Below are 24,555 nucleotides of genomic sequence, written 5' to 3'. Positions count from 1 at the left end.
CTTTGTTAACTTCAAGGCATAAATTATTGCATTATGCCTGGACTGCACACATAGATCTGGGTAGCCAAGGAGTTGATGAAATCAAATTACTTTCCAATCCCATGGTTTCTTGAACTGAATGCAAGAGTTTAATAGATGACCTGTCGGAATGAAGTAGGAAAAAATGCTGCTTAACATTTTAACAAGTTACAATTTTAATTATATTTACATTGTCCTAAAGCCCTTATAGCATATTTATGCCTAGAAAAATTTATAAGCGTGCCATAGTATTTTTTTTTTCATGACCTCCCTGGTATCCTTGGCATGCATTATTATGTTTCCCTTTTCATTTATGGGAACTAAGGAGCAGGTGCTCCTTTTATGATGCCCTAAAACTGCTGCTAAAAGGGTGTGTGTGTGTACAAAATCATCTACTGCTAGCTACAACCTCTAGGAATAAACAGTTGCTTTGCATTATTTAAGTAATAAAGGCTTAACCATTTGGTCACTAAGCTTTATCAACTTGCTAGTACTTTCTAGGTGCAATGGGTCTAACTATCTATCCACCATATAAATTTCTCTCCCTTACTGTTGTCCTTGTGATATGAAAATGAATGCACCTGTTGTTCCCATCACTGGGTACGAGGCGGACTGAGACAGTCCAGTCCGGCGTATGTTTCCTCAGAGAGACGACTTGTTCCTTTAAAAAAAGTGCAAATAAGATTGCGGAAGCAAGTTTCATAAAAAAAATATTACATAGTGGTGGGAGATACTCCAGATAAATTGAAGAAAAGGAAATAAATTGAAAGAAAGACGGCATTTGCCAATCAAAAGGTAATTCATTACTCCCTCGAATAGTGAACTTGTTCCTGTTTGACAGTGAAATGGGACCACCCATTTCCTTGACTGGGAAATTAAAAGGGAAAAATGTGTTAAATGAATTAATAAATACTCTTATGTTTCTCCACTCCTAGCTAATAATTCTTTATTACTTCCCCTACCTGCTTTACATTTTACATTCTTCTCCCATCACTACATTTCAGAGGTTGATGTTTCATTTCTTCTAGTCTTAAGGGGAGTTCTGCCTTGAGTGTAGGAGGCAGTATGCCTCTGAAGATCAGTTTCTAGGAATCAGAATTGGGGGCAGCACTTAGGTTCTGCTAGGGACTTCCTGTGAGAACAGGATGGTTAATTACACTGTGCCTTTGGCTTGATCCAGCAGAGCTCCTCTTCTGGTCATATGCTTAGGGTTTTGGGATGTGGAACTCCAAATGGTGGCCAAACATTGATTAGAAATCGTATTGAGGTATGATTGTTTGCTTAATTGCCTTAATAAAGGGGCTACCTTTGAATGTGATCCGGAAACTACAATTAATCCAGAATGTGGCAGCTAGGGAGCAGCTGCCGAGACCATATAACACCGGTCCTGAAAGACCTACATTGGCTCCCAGTACATTTCCTAGCACAATTCAAAGACTACAGGTCAGGTTCCACATATACTGTCTTTGGTCAAGCATCTAGAAGAAATTGCTTTGGATGGAGAACACTGAAGCTGAGGCTAGTCCCAATAACGGTGGATCCATGACCACCGTTCAGCCTAAACACGGAGGTGCAGCACTGAGGGCCTTCTAGCAGCTCTGAGGTTACAGGGAGCCAGGCAGAGGGCCTTCTCAGTAGTGGCGCCCACCCTATGGAACGCCCTCCCACCAGCTGTCAAGGAAATAAGCAACAGTTTAGAGAGAATGAAGAACTTCCTTCACCTGGAAAACTTGGTTTTGCTTCATGAAATTGTATTTACTTTGGACAGATTCATATAGCTTAAAAAAATGTGCAGAGGTGAATCACAAGTTGATTCTGCTTTTCATTGCATTTTGGTGCATTGAGCTGAAGCTTTGTTGTAGTCCGGCCATTGCCAACCTGGTGCTCTCCATATGTTTTGGACTACAACTCCCATCAGTCCCGGCCACATTCTGGCTGGGACTGAGGTCCAAAACATATGGAGAGCACCAGGTTGGCAAAGGTTGTTGAAGGCTGTGACTTAAGTCAACATGCAAACACACACTTCAATGAATGTTGTATTTAATGTCACAGTACCCTTTAATGAAGATGTACTTCGTAGTGCTGAATTATAGTGCAGAAATTTGCTGATGTACTCATAAGACTGGTGTGCTATGCTAAAATACATGTGCAATAACATCTTGCTGACCAGATATTTGTGTGCAATCAGCATATGGACAGTGAGGGAGGGATTGCCTCTGGTTCTCATTCTCTGCACATACGGATCCAAGCCTGTGCATGTTCTCCTTGTTATGCACCTTGAACACACTTGGGCACTGCCCATTGGTTGGAATAAACTGTGGGTGTTGTGGGTACAGCCAGTGGATGCGATTCTACTTTCCTTAGTCCCTGGGGTGTACACAGGGCTTAGGGCAATTTAGGATGGCTTTCGATTTGGTTTATATTTTGTCAGTGAGGCTTGAATTTTTTAAGGAGAGGATTTTTGCCGTTCCACAGGCATTTTACATGCAAAGTAAAGAAAAAAGAAAAAAAAAAGATTTTGTCCGTCCTTCTAGCTTGCCAGTGTTCCCCCCCTCCCCCCAAGTCAGAGCAGCATATTTTATTACCAGAGCTGACCTTACAATAAAGTAACAGGGCACAATTCTGCCATTAGGCAAAACTAGGCTGCTGCCTCAGGTAGCTGATATTGCATGTCATGGAAGTGCAGTATGCATTCATTCATTTTACTGTCAAGGAGTGGGTAAGTTGGGATGGGTCATGCAAGAGGTCCCTGTTTTGATCCTTAGTATGTCCAGGTAGGGCTGCGAAGGATTCGTGACTGATGCTCTCAGAGCAGCTATTGACAAACAATGTCAACAGTACTGAGCAAGATGCATAAATGATCTGACTTTGTCTGGGACAACTTCCTATGCTCCACCTGTGGGGTTTTCTGCCCAAGGTGCCAGGATAACTTGAGCAGCCTTAAGTTCTCTTCTCCTTGACTTCAGCAGGTATTTCATCTCAGGTAACAAAATGACATGAAGCTGTGCCTGCTATAATATATAGCATTCCATTTTGTGGTAGTCAGTTCTAGGGGTGAAGACGTTTTCCTTCTTCCATTATTCATCTCTGCACGTCCTTGAACAGAAGGAGCTTTACTCTATAGCAGGGGCGATTATCGTACCATGTTTAAGTTTCGTTCATGATGCAAAACAGCTAAGCTATTATTGTTCTAAGATTTCTTTATAATCCTTTCCCTCCCTTGTATTTTTTTTATGGACTGAATAATGACAGACTGACAGTTCTTTATTGTCTCTGCAAACTAAACACAGAAGCACGTCAGTCTGGAAGACAAGACTCGTAAAAAAAAAAAAGCAGTTCACGAGATGTCAAAGTGCCTTTGGTGGTTATTTGCACTTTCACTTAAATTATCAATATGATTGCCAGAACAATGAGGTTACATATGCACTGTAAAAGCTTTGATGGTTAAGTTTGCCGCTGACTTCATATCTATTGGGTTTTTTCCTTCCTCGCTCACATAATGATGCTTAGGGACCTTAAAGCATAACTCTATCCACGCTTATTTGTAATAAAGTTCCTCTGTGTTCGGTGGAACTTATCCAATACCCATCTCCCGTGTTTATTTTTGTGGTCTACTCAGCGCCAGGATGCGAACACCATGCGCCTGTGACAACTATTAACACACACACACACACACACATATAAAATTCAGAATCAAGAAAGGGATATCAAACTTTCCTCTAGCCCATAGGATAAAGGATGAGAAACCTGTTGCCATCCAGATGTTACTGTAGTACAACTCCTATCATGCATGCCCATTGACCATGCTAGCTAGGGCTGATGACATCTTCCGCAGGGCCACGGGTCTTTTCTACCTGCTTTAGGGGATGCAGGCTCACTCAGCTGTACCTTTTTTATACTGAACTTTCTTCACCCCTGTCTAAAGGCTTTCTATAATGTAGCAGCTATGTCAAAAAGCAAAAGAAAAGTCTTTCTTGGCTCAGATTCCAAAAATTTACTCATAATGATTCATGAAGTAGATGCTGAATGACATCAGTATATCCAAATCTCATTTGAAGTTTTTTTTTTTTTATTTGTCTTTTTATGGTGCAGCTGCTTTTCAGTTACTGTTAAGGGTTATGAGTAAGTAGAAAAAACACACTACTTAAAAGCAATTTATTTTCAGGAAGACTATCTCCCCTCATGGTAGATGAAGTAGCTCAAACACGTATAAAATGGGAGAGAACATAGCTAAAGCAATTTTAAAAATACATGCTAATGTGACTTTAAAATAATACCAGAAAATACCTGAATTAAATAAAACAAACTGCCCATGTTTGACATTTCCATACTTACTTCACACTGAGCAGATTATTTTCAGCACGGAGTTAACATGAGAGTGCAGAGAGCAGTTTCCACTCATTTCTCTCTTTTACAAGAAAAGTAGTTGAGAGAAGGACTAGCTAGATACAAGGCCTTTCATCAAAAGTTCATAAATGAAGCTAGAAATACACTCAACAGGAAGCAGTTAGAGGTAGAAGCTGCAAGGAGGAATATTCTAATTAAAGTTGCAGGTGGTCTTTCCTGAACAGGACATTTTTATATTATGTTTATGCAGAAGTAAACCCTGGGCTCCTTTGGAGGAAGGTGTGAGGTATAAATCTACTACATCACCATAACCTTAACTATTACGTAGAAGAGGTATAACATAGAGCAGGGGTAGGCAACCTAAGGCCCGTAGGCCAGATGCGGCCCAATCACCTTCTCAATCCGGCCTGCAGACAGTCCAGGAATCAGCATGTTTTTAGATGAGTAGAATGTCCTTTTATTTTAAATGCATCTTTGGGTTACTTGTGGGGCCTGCCTGGTGTTCTTACATGAGTGGAATGTGTGCTTTTATTTAAAATGCATCTATGGGTTATATGTGGGGCATAGGAATTCATTCATTCCCCCCCCCCAAATATAGTCCGGCCCACCACATGGTCTGAGGGACGGTGGACTGGCCCACGGCTGAAAAAGGTTGCTGACCCCTGACATAGAGTATTTGTGATAATCTGAAAAGGGGGTAATTAACTGCAAAATATAGAATTATATTAAGTGCCTTGTGGAACCGCTATTTTATTTCTGCTTCTAATAGATTGAAGAAAAGCACTGCTTTTCCAGGGCCAAGAATCCTAATATAGAAGCAACATGTTTTTTTTCAGAGGCAAAATGCTGTAGTTTGAATATTAGGAAAATGTGCTTTCTCCGGAACATAAAATACTTCACTGAGAGTAGACACATGGATTCTCTGCAGCAGCAAATAACAAGGGGAACTTGCATAAAGAAGTGAAAATATGCAACAGGTAACAAACTATCATTTGAAAAAAGACCTTTAGTGTTTATTGAAAATGAGTAATTAGTGTGGTGACTCCATGCATTTGACAGACAGGCCTTTTGCTACTTTCCCAACTTTAAGGAAAGGACACAAACCATTAACACTCACACCATAGCATTTATTATTCCTCAACTCCCACCCTATCCCTCACATCTGGAATCAGCATGAAAAAGGATCATTCTTCCTTTTTGGTTTAATCGGTAAGTCAAAAAGAAGACTGGAAACAAAGGAAATTTCTGACAATAATTTTAGAGTCAAACAAATGTAGAGTCTTCAATAACTTAATTGCCACTGAATATACAGTCAAAGTTCCGATTTTTAAATGGTCGGTTCTTCTACCATGTAGTAGGAAAATCCCTGCGATGTCTTTGGACGTACACAAAAAGCTGCACTCTTAGCTATGGATTTCAAAAGATAGGCAGGTTTCTTAGTTATATCATTATAAGTTAACAATTTCTGGCAGACACTGAAAATACTAGTCCATGGAATATATTACGTCCTTGCAATTCAGTTACAGAGGGAAACGGACAGAACTTGGATGCCCATATTCACAGTAAGGTGGCGGTGCAAGGAAAGTTGTTGACATGCAACCTGCTTCATGGTGTGCGCCTGATTTTGTCTGACAACATGATGTGCCGCCCCTTCCATCCCTCCTGGGAGCGGCAGGAGATGGCACTTGCCAACTGACAAAACTTTCGCAGGAGGATCTTCCTAAGCAGCAGGTAAACCCAGGGGTCCAAGATCTGATTCAGTGAGGCCAAGCGGATAGCGGTCAAGAAGAAATTGCACTCTGGCTGCAGTTCTGTGCTTCGGGTAGAGTTGCACGATTCTCTGCAATGATCCATAGAGGTGCGGTTGAATGTCACTTTCAGCATCATAATCTAAGGGAACAAGAGGGGAAATGAGTGCAGTAGAGACAGGGTCAATGATTTAAAGACATTCTTTGACGTGGAACAATAGTCCAAATTAAGGCAACTTGACGGCATTCCCTGAAACCACTGCAGCCTATCAGATCAAAGAAAGTCACGAGACCGTAGCACTACCTGCTTCAATTAGTTCTTACACGCCACTCCTCATTCCAGAAGGCTGCATTTATGGATGCCAAAATGTGACCTGTGCCATTTAATTTGATTTATGTCTCCCAAAGGAAGATAAGATTTCCCCTCACAATTTCTAAGACTTGAGGTAGACCATGTTTTTTAAGAGAGTTGAAGGAGCCATGATAAGAGGCACTGCTTCCTCTACTGCAAACATGCATCTCTTTTGTCCTATTGTCCTCTCAGTTGGAAGCTCAGCTCTCTCTGTTTGAAGTTTTTGCAGGTTTTTTTCAGCACTGCAAAACTTGTAAACATAAGGCAGCCATTTTGAATTTATAAAAATATTTGTATACCAGTATTCATTAAACAAACAAACAAAAAAAATCAAAGCACTTTATAACAGTCATACACATATACAATAAAAAAACATGGGAAAATTAAAAAACTGGGATCTCCCCCCCCCCAGCAAAATATGTCTTCTTATTTGCCTGCATAAGCTTGAAAGTACAGAATTCTTTTCAGCAGGTGTTCACAGGTCAAAACAGAAGGTGCCTACTGAGTCTCTATTAGAAGAGCATTCCATAGGACTGAGCTGATGACACTAAGTTCACGCCACCAAATTGGGGGATGACCTGCAGATGATTGCAATGATTGAGCTGAGATATAAGGGTATAAGGTATGATAAGTCATGGACTGAGTGTGCACACCATTCCTCTATCACACTCCCTTCAAAATACACACACCCACACCCACACCCACCAGCATGAATCAAAACAAGACTTCTTGGGGTTTTTTGGGGTGTGTGTGTGTGTGTGAGCTGGCAGTTCTATCCTTGAAGACAAGCTCAATTAATGAGCAACAACTATGTTGTATATCTGGGATTGTATCCAATAAGTTTTACTCGGAGCAGAACCAGTGAAATTAATGGGCCCAAAGTTGCCCAGGCCCTTCAGTTTCAATGGGTCTACTTTGAGCAGGACTAACCTTAGACACGACCCCTGGAATTTTCCATCACTTCCCAATTAATAAGGGACAGAAGGAGGAACGAAACCACCATTCTGTGCCTATGTTGTAAGTCCATTTCCCACATGTAATAACCATAAAATGTTATCAGCATTTACAACAACTCTGCAATCCAACTCTTATTTTATACAACACAGACAAACATGGGGTACCTTCTGATGAAAGGCAAAGAGGTATTTATTTTTCCATGGATTAGTTGGCATTCTTTCTTCTATTTTCCCTTCACTAAGCTCTGCCTATAAAAACACAGCTGCCATATATTTTAGTGCCTTTTAAAAGGTACTTGATCAGCTTCACCCATTTTAAGGTCCACCGGGTTCTCTTGTCAAAATATTTCCCATCCTTAAATGGTAAGAAATTAATCCAAAAGCCCATGTGGAGCATTCTAAAGTGCACCTGTAGTCCATTTAGTATGCCCCAAACGCAGTATATTTTACAGTGGCAATAATGAAAACCGAATTAGCATTTTAATGAACATAAAGGAAAATCAATTATATTGCCTGGGTTCACTAATTGGCTTGGCCATTCTGCAGAAAAGAACGCATTTGGGCTCAAAATTCTGAAGGGTACTTTTATTCAAAGGGCTCTTTAGAGACTCGGCTGATGTCACCCACATTATTTGGCTGTTCTGCTGTACATTCACAGCAGGGCTGTGCCCACTGCCATGACCCCGCTGGCCCCTGTCCCAGTGTGAACCCATCAGAGGAAGATCTGAAGCGCGGAGGATGCTCTATACGCGCCATGGTTAAGCAGAAGGCAAATTTCACAGCCAGCCCACAATGCTGGGAAGGCTGCACAACTTTTGTTATGAAAACAGAGGGTTGGATCCAGAGTTAACCGCATGTAATGTAGCTGGCACAGCTACCATTTACCCTGATAGCAGGCAAGGAAGCAGCACTGCCACACTACCAGCATATCATAAGAACTTGAGAAGAACCTGCTGGACCAAGACAATGTCTCCATCTAGTCTTGCATCCTGTTCTCTCAGTGGCCAAACAGGAGGGCTGCCATAATTCCCGACACCTGCAAAGTTGCTGAGCTTAGAAACCCACCAAAATTGTTTAGCTTTTTTTGAGAACAAACCCAAATTGTTGAGCTTTGGGTGGGGGTACCCTCCCCCACCCCAAATAGTGATTTTTAAGCTTTTGGAGTTGTTTCTCCAACTTTTTGGAGGGCCTTCTCAGTAGTGGCTCCTACCCTGTGGAATGCCCTCCCATCAGATGTCAAAGGAATAAACAACTATTTAACGTTTAGAAGACATCTGAAGGCAGCCCTGTTTAGGGAAGTTTCTTTAATGACTGATGTTTTAACGTATTTTTAATCTGCTGTTGGAAGCCACCTAGATGGGCAGGGTATAAGTAATAAATCATTAAATTATTCTTATTAATTATTATTATTATTATTTCTGCTGCTTTTTCCATCGCGTTGCCATGCATACTGCCCCCCCCCCCACACCATTTTTACACCCAAAACCCGGGACATGTCAGGAAATTTCCTGACATATGGCAAGCCTACCAAACAGATACCTGCGGGGAACCTGCAAGCAGGAACTGTGCTCAAAAGCACTCTCTCCTCCTGTGGTTTCCATTGCAGCCTCCAAGCAGCGTTCGAAATTAGCAGGGCTCTAGGTGCATTTCGCGACTAAGAAATCCCTGATTGTGAACACTTCCAAAAGCACAGTCGTGGTATTTGGCGCCAGGCTGAGACTCAACATGAAATTTAAAAATGCTGCCGCTGGCCGCTGCCTCTCTGCGGGCAATGCAACTTATATGGCTTTCTACTGCAAATGCATACAGCTTTTTCACTCTGCTCAATCTCTAATCTCTTGTTTATATATAGAGGAGGCAATATTAAGATTGTTCTATCTAAATAAAACCACCAGAAAGGATGTTCATTCACACACACACACACCATTTCCTGAAACCCTTCTTTTTAAAAAAATGTATCATCTCCATTCTGAAGAAGCTTCAATGATTTATCAGAATTCCTTTGTTCCGTTTCCAAAAGGCAGGATGATTTATACATCTCAGGAATGTAAAAATTTGAACATTGCGTAGTAGAAAAACTCAAAACCTTTAAAATCACTGTATGTTGCTTCTGAGTTTTGAGCAGACTAGCACCACTTGTTTTATGTTCTGCATAACATAGTTAACATACAGTAGATCAGTCAGAGACAGACTTTTTCTAAATGCGCCAACAATGTACATCTTAGATTAACAGAAAATGCAGCAAGGGAAAAGGAAATAAACATAGCAAGAGATAATGTTGATATTAGATGCACTTGGGAATAGCAACAGACTTATTAATGTCTTCTTATTTTTAGTAAATTGAGCTCAGGGGCAAGAGGCAGGAAGAGAGGCTGAGGTTGAGTAAATTTATTATAACTAGGGTGGCTTAATCGAATGAATCTTTTAGGTCCACATGCATGTTGGCATTCCCGAGCAGAATCCAGGAAAGGTACAAAGTCCTTCTCCTCCCTTTAGATGCTTATTGCAATTCTGTGACCAAGCAGCGCTCAGGTCAGGTGCATGAATTCAGCCTAGTCTGAGAGGAGGAAAGCTTCTGTTCAATCACAGAGTACCCCCCCCCTCTAAAATTTAAACAAGAAAGACAGCTGTGTTGTTGTTGTTTTTTACACATTATAAAACTGGTGCATGGGGTGCAAAAAATCTCAGGTTGAATCAGTGACATTTGGAAAGGGGTGGGAAGAGTAAGGGAAATAACCAGAAGGGCTTATTTATATGGATACGTGTCAAGGTGGCAAAAAGACAGCCATGGTAGCCTGCTCATCTTGTGGATCATGTGGTTCAAGCAGTGACTACCACAAGTGAAGCATGAGTATATGCTCGTTCCAGTTTAAAGGAACCTCACTCTTTCCTATATTTCACCAGTGCTCAATTTAGAGGGGGCACTTTACCTTCTATGATGGCTTCCTTAGCTATTGCTTTCAGAAAGCTACAGGGGACATAATCTGGCTAGGACGTGTAGCTAGGCAGTGGTGTAGCTAGCTGCTCGGGTGCCCGGGGCAGTGCGCACACCTTGCAGCCGGGGGCAGAGCGAGCTGCCCATGGGGGCAGGGCGAGCCAAGACAGGGCGCGCTGCGTGGAGCTTCTCTACAGCATCCCCCTCAGCTGTAGGGCGGCTGAAGCGGTGGGCAAACACAAGCCCCACGCTGCTCGAAAAAGCAGCGCGGAGCTTGCAGGCAGTCCACCCGCCGCCTCCCCCTCAGGAGAGACGCGTGGCTCAGGCACGCAGCAGGCCCCGCAGTGTGACGCCCAGTGCCCCCTGCCTCACCTAGCTACGCTGCTGGATTAGGCAGATTCATGGAGGAGACACTACTAGCCATAAAGGCTGTGCTCTGCCTGCAAAGTTGGAGGCAGCAATACTTCCGGTTTCTGGAAATCACTCGAGGGGAGAGTGCTCCTGCAGTAGCATAGGAAGGGGCATGCGGTGGATACAGGAGTTATTTTTTTTTTCAAAAACACGTATTTTTGCCATTTTGTCACCCCCCTCAGTGATGGCACCCGGGGCGGACCACACCTACCACCGACCCCTTCCTACGCCACAGGATTCAGGGGTAGGAAATCTCCTTAAAATCTTCCTTAAGCGCAAGCCCCAACATGTTGCCTTTCTCAAGACTGTTCAACGGAACTGGAGTAACACAGCTGGGTCTCGTACGGATCTGAGAAGCAGCTATGAAAAAGCAAGTCACGAGTGGACTCCTGTGTTTAGAAACAGAGTGCAGTCCTATCCTAGCACAGACATAAAGCAACAAGTCACACAAACCATGCCCATGTTACTCTTAGATTTCTCTAGACTGGACTCTTAGGCTCTCTGGAAATTTTATACCCCATCGAAGCGGGATTTTAATCTCTTTCCCAATAATTTCAGTACTAGAATAAATGGTACAGTGGTACCTCGGTTTAAGAACAGTCCAGTTTAAGAACAATTTGGTTTACAAACTCTACCAAACCAGAAATAGTGTTTTGGTTTGAGAACTTTACAACAACAACAAACTTTATTTGCGTAGCCTACAGGCCATTGCATCAAAAAGACACATATTACAGATACTGGTAAAAACTTTAGCTCGGTCTAAGAATGGAATCTGAATGCTGGAAGGGCACCGGCGGAAGGAGGTCTCATTAGGGAAAGTGCGCCTCGGTTTAAGAACGGTTTTGGTTTAAGAACGGACTTCCGAAATGGATTAAGTTCGTAAACCAAGGTACCACTGTACTTTGGTTTCCATTTCCCTAGTCTCCCTCCTTTCATCTCATGTTGCACCCCATTATGTGGCAATAACTCCCGTTTATTCCCCTGGGTTGGGTTCGGCAAAAGCTTTCAGGAATCACGGTTTTTCAGTATTTGAACACATTAGATTCAGGTTTGATTGGGCATTAAAGAGTGGTTTTATAGGAAAAGAAATATAGGAAATAGAAAATGGTTGTTTCTATTCCAGAGCCTGAAGGCAATAGAGAAATAGGCAGGAGTGTGTCATTTGCTACTGTGCTAAATTCAAGTTATGATGTGAATTTCCACTCATGAGACACCTGGGTTTCTTTTGTCACACTATCAGAAAAAGAGCTCTCTCTTTTGTTGTCTTGTTGATATTCACCTTGAAGAGCTTTCATCCAGTTGTTGGCTGAGTGTGGTTGTGACAAGCACAGAAAGCAACTGTTAACACAAAGGCCCAGTGAACAGCAATTATGAGCAATGAACAAAGGGTAATTCAGAATGAGGGGGTTTATCCACATTGCATCTGTTTGCATAACTGCCACAGAGCTGCGAATTCACTGAAGTGTGTGTAAAGCAATTTCCAGAATGGAAGAAAACAGTCACAGCAAAATTCAAAGATCTACAGCTGTGGGCCTAGAGCCCTGAACCTCATAGGAAACTCCCTGTTGCTAGCTAAGGACAGGCAAAATGGCATTCCCCACCCCAGACAAGGGCCCACACTTCAAAATGCCTTGCTGCATAGTTCAGACACCAATCCCTACATTCCCTAATTATACCCCTTCTTCTCCTGGCTTTGGTCATTTCACCCTGCTTGCCTGGCAGGGCCATGACAAGATGTATTTGACACATTCTCACTAAAGTCCAAGGACTTTTGATGGCCTCTGCATGTTTGAAGTCGTGAAATCCCTCCATTGCCCTGAAGAGCTTCAAGACTATGGTTTCCATTCTCTCATTCAAATGCTCATACTGACACAGCATCTCAAAATCATAGAATTGTAGAGTTGGAAGGGAACTGACATAGCTCAGTAGTACAGCATCCACTTTGCATTCTGAAGGTCGTAAGTCCAACCCCTGGCATCTCCACATAGTCCTAAGAGATAACCAATGAGAGCCCCCACTAATCAATGTAGACAATCCTCAGCTAGGCGGACTGATGGTTTGACTCCGTATAAGCTTCCTATGGTTCCCAGAGCTTATGTTGAGAGAGAGAGATGCGACTGTTCTGATGCTTTCTTGGTGCTAAATGATGTTGGAATTCTCATGTCCAGGAAAACAATAGTGGGGAATGATTTAATTTTTTTAATTATCCATTCCACATCTTTTTGGCATTTTGTACACGACAGTTTATACAAAAAAATTCTATAGATAACAATCTATTCTCATCTACTATCACAGGGAGTTCATTGTACACGGTGGGCCATTGAGCTGATTGTATAAACTCATTTTTCTTACTCATATGTAGAGATTACTGTCTGTTCTTTTTGTTATTCCACAGAAGATCACCTTAGCAACTTGACTAAATCTCAGTTTCCTTTTCTGTGAAATGAACCAAATGATCAGATCTTATAGACCACATAGAGGAGAAGATAAATAAATGTTTCCCAACCAAGCTGTGGACTTCAGACAGTTTTTAGACTAGATTTGTTCCAACCTTATGCTGTATCTACTGTACAGGTAATATTGACAAAACAAAATAGACTGCATGCTTGGACATTTGTAAACATTTGAAATAATATTTTGAAAATATTAATTAGTAACATGACATTTTGATCTATTATTATACATAAGGGAGGTCAGATCTCTATTTTAAAATTAATTGTCATCATTCATCATGATTCACTAGTATTCATTTTCTAACACTCATTTTTTAATTTAAAATAAGCATGTTAATTATGTTAGAGCAGCTTGTCATCCCCCCCCCCCATACTGAAAATAAAGACGTGTTCTCTAAACAACTACCTCTTCCAAAAGATTAACAAACATCTATTGCAATTTCTGGTCCTCCCTGTGATGGGTGAAGACATAGTTTTAACCAAGTAAAATCACAGCATCTGATACTTAGAACTATAACTGAGTCCAGGACAAGGGAGCCAATACTTTAGCTATTTCTGTTTACCAGTCTATGAAGTTACGTTTGATTCAGCAGATGGCAAACTGGGCCATCGTATGATCATGTTAGCTGGAGGAGAAAGAAGCACAGCACTGTAGCCTAGGGGTCACCAACATTTCAGGGCCCAAGGGCTGGAGAAACATTCACTCCATGTCCTGATTGAGAGGGAAATTCTGGTCGTTAAATGTCTTTTTATATCCATTTAAATGTATTTCAAAATGTAATTATCTCCTCCATGCGGGGCTTCCTGGGTTACTTACACATTCTTTGTGAATGGATTACTGTTGACATTTATACCTTCTATATCTCATTTGTATCTGACCTCACTTTACAAAGTACTCATTCACCCAGGAATCTCTGAAGGCCACTCTAGATGGGAGTTTAAATGCTCACTCTCTCCATTTAACTTGCTCGAGGTTGCTTTTAAAACTATGTAAATAGAATCTGTTTGGAATGGGGGCAGGAGTGTGAATCTGAATGTGGGTGGAAAACTAAGCCCACTCCTTATCTGCTGCAGTCTTTGATGAAAATCTCTCCCTCTCAAGTTGGGAGTTTGCTTCTAATGCAAACAGCTTCTTTTATAAGAGGGTTTTTTTCCTTAGGACTGCAGTAGGGGAAGAAAGGGTTAAATCCTCCACCACATAATTATTAGCCCTTCTTTAGCTGATGCTGTTTCCTGCTAAATGCACTGATGTACCGTATTTTACATCCCATGTTGTTTGGCCAGCCACAAGCTCTTGATTCATTCAGTCCCACTTCACTGGTGCCCAAAGGTACAATCTATTCTCTATCCTCAGCAAAATTCTAACCTTTTTGCAAGGTTCCCTCCCAATGCAGTAACCACAAGATCTTCCCCGTCCAAGAACTCCTTGGTAAATCCTCGAAGGGCCTGGATTTACCACTCCCTACCATTCTGTTCCTTGACAAACATCTGGTTGCTGCAAATGCCACTTGTCTGGGAGGCTTATGCAAGAGCAGTGTTTTGGGTAGCTCATTACTGCTCTTAATTGCAGCCCAATGATGATATACTCACCATTGCTCTTAATTACAGGCTAAAATGCATGCCCAGCTCTCTCTATAAGCTTTTGTGCACAATAAAAATTTATTACTTATATATCCCACCCATTTGACTGGGTTGCCCCAGCCGCTCTAGGAAAGGGAACCAGTGTAATATAGCATTGAGAAAACCAGACTTCAATAAGGCAGACATGGCCTCATTCAAGCAGTTCACTGGGTGACCTTGGCTCTATCCAGCACTCCCTTAACCAAGGGATGGGGAACCTGTGGGCCTAAGCTCCCATCATCTCCATCCACTGACCATTCTGCCTGGGGGTTGAAGTCCAACAACACCTGAGATGCCACAGGTTCCTGGTCGCCACCTAACCTCGTTTATTTCTATTCACTTGTTTGTTTTCTTACATTGGGGGACGCGGGTGGCGCTGTGGGTTAAACCACAGAGCTAGCAGGGGTCTGCAACCTTTAAGACACAAAGAGCCACTTGGACCCATTTCCAAAGGGGAAAAAAACAACTGGGAGCCGCAAAACCATTGCAACATTTAAAACAAATATAACGCTGCATATATTGTTTCTTACCTTAATGCAATAATAATAAATAACGTATAGGAGCCAATGCAAAGTATAATTAGTAAAAACAACAAGAATAAGTTATTACTTTTTTGCATTGACTCAGGGGCGTACCCAGGATCAAAACTAGGGGGGGGGGGCAAGCCATGGTCGTTCAGGTTGTGACATTTCAGCACGGAAAGGCGAATGAAACCAAAATTTTAGGGAAATTATATATAATTATAGCAGTGCTTTATTACAGTAGTTATTACAATTATTTGCTTGGTTTTTTAAATTTTTTATTCTAGTTACATGTCTTATACCAGGGGTGGCCAACTCCCAAGAAACTGTGATCTACTTTCAGCAGTGATCTACCCCCGTTTTTTGGGGTTCAGCTCAAAGTTGTTTTTTGGGGGGTGTGGTGGGTGGGAGAGAGGGCTTCCCCCTCTAAGATAGGTTGGCAAGCGAACTAATAAAGAAAGAAAAAGGGGGGGATGGAAAAGTGGGGTGGAAAAATATAAATTGGGGGTGGGGTGGGGTGGGGAGAATATCTATTAAAAATATGTAGTAGTTTAAAAAATAAAAATAAAGGGGGAAATCTTTTTCTTCTTTTTCCTTTTTTTGAAAACAAAAACAAAAGGGGAAGAGAAAAGAAAAAGGGGGGATAGAGGGAGAAAAGGGTAATAATAAAAATTCAAATAGAGTGGCTGCAGCAGCTGTGGGGGGTGTTTGTTTGTTTTTCGTTTGTTTGTTTGTTTTAAAAATGGGATTTCTCCCCTTGGATTAAAAAAGGAGGGGAGGAAGAAAAAGAGAGGGGGGGTGGGAGAGCAAGGCAAAAAGCCAAAAAGCAAAAAACAGGTTTGGGGGGGGGGGAATCACACCAGGCACTGCAGCGCGCCGGCCTTGGGGCTCCGGGCCCCTGAGCCGCCCTTGGGGCCGTCTTGAGCATGTACACCGCCCGCAGCGAGCGCTGGCGAAGCACCGGTTGGCGGAGGTTTCAGAAGCAGCCTGGACGTTTTCGCTGCCGCCCCCCCAAAGCAGCTCTACTTCATCCTGTCGGCGACCATCACCGCCCTCCTGTCACGGCGACGCCTGGCCCGCCTGCTCCGCCCTCCGCACGGCTGCTTTGAAAAGGATTCCGCCCGACAGGGGCCGCTCAGAACAGGGGCCGCTCCAATCGCCGCCGCCACCTCCCGCCGCCTTTATTATCCCGACTCTTTTCTCTCTCTCTCTCTCTCTCTCGATAACTCGCAAAGCCCAGCTCCTTCTTCTCCCCGCCCTAACGCCACCCTCATTGGCATGTTCCCCTCAAACAGGAACAGGCATCCCAGCGGCTCATTGGCCGGACAAAGCATCGCTCTCCCGTGCCCGCCTCCCGCCTTCATCCTCAGTGGCTACCTCAGCGGTAAGGCCCCGGCTCCGAGCCTATGCGCCAAGGCGGGCGATCTGTCCTGCCAATCGGCACGCCGAGGTGGTAAAAGCTCAGCCCTCCCCACACGCTTATTGGTGTGAAGAAGTCGCTTCCTCTCTCTGGGAGTGGTCAAGGTGGACATCAATCTTGGGTCTGTCCTCGGGAACCCCGAGAGGGCTGAGAAAGACCGCCCAGCTGTTCAACGTTGATGCGGATTATTCATGGTTTTTTTGGCCCTTTTTTTGCCGATAACCATTTAATTATTATTGAAAGGGCATTGAAAGGGGGCATGCCGGAGCCGCAGGAGACCTGTCAGAGAGCCGCATGCGGCTCCGGAGCCGCAGGTTGCTGACCCCCGGCCTAGGGCTTGCTGATCAGAAGGTCAGCAGTTCGAATCCCTGCGACGGGGTGAGCTCCTGTTGCTTGGTCCCTGCCCCTGGCAACCTAGCAGTTCGAAAGCACATCAAAGTGCAAGTAGATAAATAGGTACCGTTCCGGCAGGAAGGTAAACGGCATTTCCATGCGCTGCTCTGGTTTCGCCAGAAGCAGCTTAAGTCATGTTGGCCACATGACCCGGAAGCTGTACGCTGGCTCCCTCAGCCAATAAAGCGAGATGAGTGCCGCAACCCCAGAGTCGTCCGTGACTGGACCTAATGGTTAGGGGTCCCTTTACCTTTCTTACATTGACATCCGACCTGCTTTGCTACAGAAGCATTTTAAAGCTAAAAAGATAAAAGGGAGAAAGAACCACGGCTGCATCTCAGAGACAAGGCAGAACAGAAACATAAGAAATGCATGAAACTAAATGCAGCACCCGCTACTAGTTGCAAGTGGCAAGGGAATCGCAAGAGGGACATTTTGTTCTCCCTGCTCATCTAAACATCCCGCAACAGTTATTTTTCTTTTCCTCCTGTCATGGGTGGCAACAACTCCTCTGGAGTTTCATAAGCAGAGGAAATTCAGTCCTCTCTTTGCGTTGGGCTAGTGAAACTGGGGGGTGGAACATGTTTAGATTAATAGTGATGAAGTTTGCTGAGCTGTATAAATAGGGCCTAGGAAAAGACTTCAAAGATCAAACATCCATTTTGCTAGATCAGCCTGATATAGAAGTACAGCAGAGTAGAACTAAACACGATTATGACAGACCCACATGTCAGGAGCAGGAAGTTCGCTACTGATTTCTAAGAGAGAGCACAACTTAAAATGATACATGAGCAAGATACCCGTTTGCCTCAGCTGTTTTTCTCCTGGTGAGGCTGAGAGAACCCAAAAATAACCTCTGCCCCGGGGACAGAATAAAGAACCGAGGATTAAGCAGCTTTTACTTGCTTATTATTTGTCAAGTTCATAGCCTGCCTTTCCATCGAATGGTGCTCAACGTAGCTTAATGGCAAGAGATCATGCAAAGTAAAATGCAAGAGAGCAATCAGAACTGAGAAAACAGAGTAGAAAAAAATGCACCCATAAGCCCCAATAAAGCTGACAATTGCAGCAATTTTTACGAAAGGCTATATGATGTAGTAAGTCCAAAGACCACTCTGAATTGAAGGTCTGTGGTGTCTCGGTGGGACATGGCGGCAGGAGAAAGGTTCCGTAAACCCACCCCTTTCCCCCCACGCTTGTGGAGCTTTTAAATTGCTGTATTTTGGCACATAGAACATGCCTTTTCTTTCTTTCTTTCTTTCTTTCTTTCTTTCTTTCTTTCTATCACAGAAAAGCATGGCAACTGGTTTGTGTCACCAACTGGTACCCACACGCTTTCCCCAAGTTATTCTCTAAATTTATTTAAAAAGATTACAAGTCAACCTGGTACTCAAATATCAATTGGAGCTCTCGTTTCTTATACTTGTGCGGCTTTAAATGTTGCAATCATTTCTAAAATAGCTAGAGTAAGTCCAGTAATTTTTATGCCTCATCCTCTTTTTAAAGACTGTTAAGCAGGGGGGGAAAGATGATCGCCGCTGTTTTTACAGAGTGCTGAAAGCAGTCCATAGCTCAGTGGCACAACACATGTTCCGCATGCAGAAGGCACAGAGTTCAATCCCTGACATTTCCACTTTAAAAGGTACAGGTAGCAACTTGATGGGAGAGATCTTGGAGATCTGCCCAGCAATACTGAGCTAGATGAACAGTATTCTCTCCCATATGAGAGAAGCAGAGATGCTTCAGGTGTGTACATTCACCCTACTTTAACTTCTGGTGAAAAACCTCTTCACACTGCTTCAAATGTTTGCAAAACCTGTTGGGCTGGAAGCACCGGAGCGGCAAAGAAATGAGCAGAGGGCAGGAGGGTTATGGGAAGCAATCTCTCTCTCAACCCTTTCATCTTTCCTTAAAACTATAGTTCATCTCTAGCCTGATGCAGCCAAGAGTGTGTGCAACTCTTCAAAGAACATTTCAGACTTCTAAAGAAACTGGAAGGCAGGATAGAAGTTTTCCAAGTAACATACCTGCATAACATCCAATAATAGGCTCCCTCGCATTGCCAACTCCATCTTTCCTGCTCACTCACTTTCTAGCATTATGATCTGAAGAAGTGTGCTTGTACAAGAAAACTTATACTAAGAACAAACTTTAGTTGGTCTCTAAGGTGCTACTGGACATTTTTATTTTATTTTTATATATATTTCGACTGTGTCAGACCAACACGGCTACCTACCTGTTTCTAGCATTGCGGTAAAACTTGGGAAGTTTTGCAGAAGTTATTTGCTGTCCTCACCAGAGGGTTAAAAGCAGAAGCTATGTTTTTTATTTTTGCTCATGACTTCTTTTTGGGGGGGTTCAGGTATTCTGAATTCTGTGCAAGCCCTCCAAATGGGCAATGCAAACTATAAAGTTTCGTGTTTATTTACATTTGTCCAAAAAAGGAATGATTCATATATATTTTATTCTGAGCAGTTTTTTAAATAAAAAATAAGTTATTTATGTACAGCTAATTTTCCAAGGGTGTGGTGGGTAGCCAGCTATTCTACAGTGAAGTCCGTCACACACACAAACAAACACAAGAGACAGGTTGTCCACCTACCAAGAGTGGCGACCAGCAGGCAAAGAGGACACACATGATCCCCAGCAGCTGGATCAAGGTTTCCATGGTGATTCTGCCCCATTGCCTCCTGGACTGAGACGCGGAGTTTTTGGAGCGGCAGCGGCACACCAGGGCGACGATGGTGGCCACGTTGCACGCCACGGTGACGGCGAGCGAGAAGAGGCCCAGGAAGGCGAACGTGGAGGCGAAGATGACGTTGCCCACGTGGGGACCCCCTTGATCCCGGGCGCTGATGAAGCACCACGTGCCCGGCCACTGGAGGGCGTACCGCCCGACGCCCACCACGGGCAAGCACGCGAAGGCGAGCACGGCCACCCAGACGCTGAGCAGGACGGCCTTGGTGACGCGCGTCTTCATGTGGGCCGAGTACCAGTGCGGCGCGCGGATGGCCAGGGTCCTCTCGACGGCCATGGCGCTGGCGATGAAGAGCGGGCACAGCCCGAAGACGGTCATGCTGAGGCCGAAGAAGGTGCACAGGCGCAGGGAAGGGTCCACCGCCAGCCAGTCGCGGCCGGCCCGGTAGACGGCGATGACGATGGGGCTGGTGAGCAGCTGCCCGGTCAGGTCGGTCAGGGCCAGGGAGCCGATGCAGAGCAGGAAGGACTTTTTGCGCGCGTTTTGCTTCTTGTGGTAGGCGCGGTACACCAGCAGCAGCGCAAGCCCGTTGCCCACCAGGCCCGTGGTCATCATGGTCAGGGCGAAGACCACTGACACCGAGCCGCACTCCTCCGGGCTGGTGGCGGCGGCGGCGGCGGCCGTGGAGTTGCCCTTCTCCCTACCCGCTGCGGCGTTCAGCAGCGCCATGGGCGTGCAGTTGAGGCGCCCCTCGTAGGGCCCGTAGAAAGTCATGTTGCTGCTGGTCGGGAGGGCGGCGGGAGCGGCCGTGGCACCGGGACGGGGTGGGCAGCGGGGCAGGCCCATCCCATGGTGGGGCGCCCGCGAGAAGGCAGCTGGCTGGCTGGATGGCCGGCCGGGGGTGCGCAGCTAGACGACCACAAGCCAGGCGGGCAAAGGAGCAGAGCGAGCCGCGGCTGCCTTTTAAAGGCAGGCGCGGGGGGCGGAGCCCCGACGGCGGAGCGGCTCCATTGATCTGGGTCTGGCAGCGGGGCGGGGGCGGGCGGCCTTCCCGCAGCGCCGAAAGAGGGGAGACACCCGCTTTCTTGCACCTGCCCGGCGCGGAAAGGGGGGCTTCCGTCTGTCAGCGAAACCGTTCAGCAGACCTTGTTTTGAACTCGAGGACCGATGTCAGGGAAGCCGCCGTCGGAGGTCCCTCCTCCCTCCTCCCTCTGCCAGCCCCGGTGCCCATAGCAGCCGGCGCCGCTTCTTCGAGACTTACTAGGCTGCCCAGCGCGGGTGCTCCGTCGATGATTTCTCGCCCTTAGAAACCGCTCAGGACCGCTTAAGCTTAAATTGCACTTCCGCGGCTCCTTTACACGCCTATCCGCTATTTTGCCGCCGTCGGAGAGTGGTTGGTCGAATCGCTCATGAAGCGCGGTTCCTAACCGCAGCTACAAAACAGGAAAATGAACTTGACAATCGCGGCGAATCCCAGGAAAAAACAAAAATCATATAAGTATAGAGAGGCGCTGATGCCATCTAGCGGGAAGTAACTCCCGTCCATTTCCTAGTCACCCAAGATAGCGGCACGTGCGGATTTAGGGGTTTATTCCATGCAAATAGCGGATAGGCGCCCGGCTCCCAACGTGCTGCGGGGTTTTATAGTTGCGAAAACCTCAGTGATCCAAGTCCAAGGAAACGCAATATGCAGCAGACACCGCTATGTCGCTTGAGTGAACAGCGCGATCTGGGATTTGAGAGTTGCTTTCACTTAAAAGACGTCTAGCGCTTTGCTGAGGACATATTTGAAGGAATACACATAATAGAATCATAGAGTTGGAAGAGACCACAAGGGCCATCCAGTCCAACCCCCTGCCAAGCAGGAAACACCATCAAAGCATTCCTGACAGATGGCTGTCAAGCCTCTGCTTAAAGACCTCCAAAGAAGGAGAGGGCCTATACCGCTTTCAGTTTTGGCAACTGGACAGGGCGTTTATTTCTCGTCAGTTACTATTTGACCCATATAAATTAACTTTATTGGTAACTCAAATGTGAAGATAGGCAGCCTTGCGTTTGTAGAACCGATGGGTTGAATGTGGTGTGTGTACATTAGATCACCTGATAAACTCAAATGGAATGTTTTTGTCATTTCCTATTTTACAATCTGAACATCAGTTACTGGTGAGCACCAAATGACAGTACTGTATCTTCAATCACATCACTTGTTGAAGTCTGTTTATGGACCATCTGCTTTTGAGTCCTGCAGCAGCTTCCAGATTGTTGGAGGGTATTGGTGGATCCTTACTCTTGTTTACAAATGCTTAATGTATCTGTGTAAGGTCGAAGTACAGGAACTTAGGGATGTGTGGAACAGGGGATTTGAATACAGCCTAAACAATGGGAAATTGCTTTAGAATATAAACAAGAGTGTTTATTTAGTTTTGAAACCAAGTTCAATCCAACAAAAAACACTATTTTTGGTATAGGAAGCCACAGGCCAATGCAGACAGATGTTGGAGGTGTAATGTTGAAAATGCTTCCTTGAAGCATATGGTGTGGGCTTGTCCAGTGATATTTTCTTTTTCGTCTGAAGTTGTGTGTATCAGTTTTGTAAAGGTGAGATCTTTTATGTACTAGTTTTTCTTTTTGTAGTATGGGGATTAATGGCAGGACAACAAAAGTGGATTTTGTGAGCCCTTATGGTTGCTAAGATGCTTTGAGACCTGATGGACAAATGCCCACGCAATGGTCTGAATACCTCACTGCTCTGGCTATATTTGAACATATTTCATATAGACATCAGTTTCATGATGATACATGGTTGAGTATCTGGAAGGCTTATATATATAACTAGATTATATCATGCTTTTTTGTTTTATTCTTCTGAGCATTTGAGTATGTGTAATTGGAATTGCTGTTGTTCTGGATTTACTATTTATGGCTTCTGTTTTTAATGTTTTACGTTTTCCTTATGTGTGAGCAGTTTTGTAAGCTTCACAACACCTGAGCAACACAGGATACAAATTGCAAGTAAAATAAAAAGCATTGCCCAAATGCTAACATTCTGCTTCTTATTGAAAAGAGCAAATGGTTTTGAGCAGGAATAAAAGAGCTACTTCAACCTTTTCCTGTTTTGTCTTTACTAACACCCTGATCTTTGTACAGTATTGGGGGGGAAATCATCAATTTTAATGTATGAGGATTACACCATTGGCATAGAAGTGTATGCTATCAGTAAAACAACTGCACCATCTAGTGATCTGTTGGATATGACTGTGGTTAATTAACTTTTTTGAACTCACTTGACAGGTAGTAAAATCATACACGAGAAGCTGCATTATCTTGTTAGAATTGAAACATTTTTAAGGAATTCAAATGCCAGGGTCCCAGTACAGCTATCAAATTAAAATGAGCAAACAATACCAGTAATATTATTTTAAAAATATTTTATCTCAGCTTAACTTTACACCAGCTTCAGAGGTATATGTAAAATACCGTTCTCGTGGCTTCACTGAATGTAGTCAGCCTTGGCTATTCTTGTTGCAGCCAAACTTCAGGAACCATTTTGCTTTTCCATTCCTTGCCTGGTGACAAGAATAGTGGGCTAAAACTACTTTTAAAGTGGCTCTGGACCTTACAAAATAAGTTCTCACAAGCTGAATTCATGAGTGACTGAATTCCTGGATACTGGCACTTCTTTACAATGTCCAAAGCTGCTGTTAGGCAGGCATCCTGCTGCCCCAATACAATTGGTATGTAATAGTGATATCAGCGAAGTCCTATCCATGTAAGACTTAAGATCTACCATGATTTTTTAAAAAACAAGATTTTTATAGCTGTAAATGGGAGGAAAAGATAAAATTACAGCAGAAACCACCTATCACTTTTAACATATACTATCCATAAAATCCAATTGGCAGCTTAAATTTATAGAAGGGTTAAAAAGCTACCAAAGAGGAAACATCCTGTAGCTCTATAACGATAAGCTGTAAAAACTGTCTGAGGAATCCTCCTTATTCCAGTAACACCAACGCTACCCTGGAGGGCAGCATATGTCCCACAGGGAAATTAAGTTATACATTTCTATCGCTCAGCTGCTTTTCTGTTACTGGAAACATCCCGTTTCATTTTATGGTTGTGCTTTAAAAAGATCCAATAATTTATAGATACTTATCAATGCTATCTACATACTGTCAACATTCTCTCCCAAATAGCAATAAAATAATTATGAGTAGCAAGTCAGTGCCAAAAGTCAGCACATAAACTTTATCCAAGCAGTACTAAACTAGGCACTTAATAGAAGTGTTACTCTTAAGTATAAATATAAATATGAATGCATATTCAAAAAAAAATCAGCAGAATTTCATCTTTGTGAGCAGGAATAAAAGAGCTATCTCACCTTTTGCTGTTTTGCCTTTACTAACAGAGAGGGTGATAATTCCTACCTCAATTTCCCTAGCATAGACTGCTGTTGGTGCCTCTTCCACTTTAATGAACCCTGTATGGGGAAAACACAGAGAGCAGCAACAAACTTGGGTCTCCAGCTGTTGTTGGGATTAAAACTCCCACCATCCCTAGCAAGCAGGACCAATGGCCAGGGATGGGAATTGTAGTCCAAAAATGGCTTTAGACCCAAATTTGGAAAACCCTGTTCTAGGACTTCCAAAGTGTTGAAGCCCACATATTTATGCAATACTATAT

At 43.8% G+C, this 24,555-nt stretch overlaps 1 protein-coding gene across 1 annotated transcript; it reads right to left on the bottom strand.

Moving 5' to 3' along the window:
* Nucleotides 1–5,037: 5,037 nt before the first annotated feature.
* On the bottom strand, nt 5,038–20,752 carry PTGER3 (prostaglandin E receptor 3). Its single transcript, XM_033151811.1, has 2 exons — nt 19,777–20,752; nt 5,038–6,255 (listed from the first exon to the last, which is right to left on the bottom strand). Exons 1-2 carry the CDS (start codon nt 20,716–20,718, stop codon nt 5,971–5,973), a joined length of 1,227 nt encoding a protein of 408 aa, XP_033007702.1. The 5' UTR covers nt 20,719–20,752; the 3' UTR covers nt 5,038–5,970.
* Nucleotides 20,753–24,555: the final 3,803 nt, after the last annotated feature.

Source organism: Lacerta agilis, chromosome 6 (assembly GCF_009819535.1).
Source record: "Lacerta agilis isolate rLacAgi1 chromosome 6, rLacAgi1.pri, whole genome shotgun sequence".
NCBI classification, from domain to species: Eukaryota; Metazoa; Chordata; class Lepidosauria; order Squamata; family Lacertidae; genus Lacerta; species Lacerta agilis.
Note: the sequence above shows the minus strand (reverse complement) of the source record. Positions and strands in the feature narration are given on the sequence as shown.

Bases quoted from the DNA above. Each gene is read 5' to 3' on its own strand.
- PTGER3 (XM_033151811.1), bottom strand. From the start codon at position 20,718: ATGGGCCTGCCCCGCTGCCCACCCCGTCCCGGTGCCACGGCCGCTCCC. The intron at 6,256-19,776 runs GTAGGTGGACAA...TTGTTCCCTTAG, and splicing joins CCTGCTGGTCGCCACTCTTG to ATTATGATGCTGAAAGTGAC.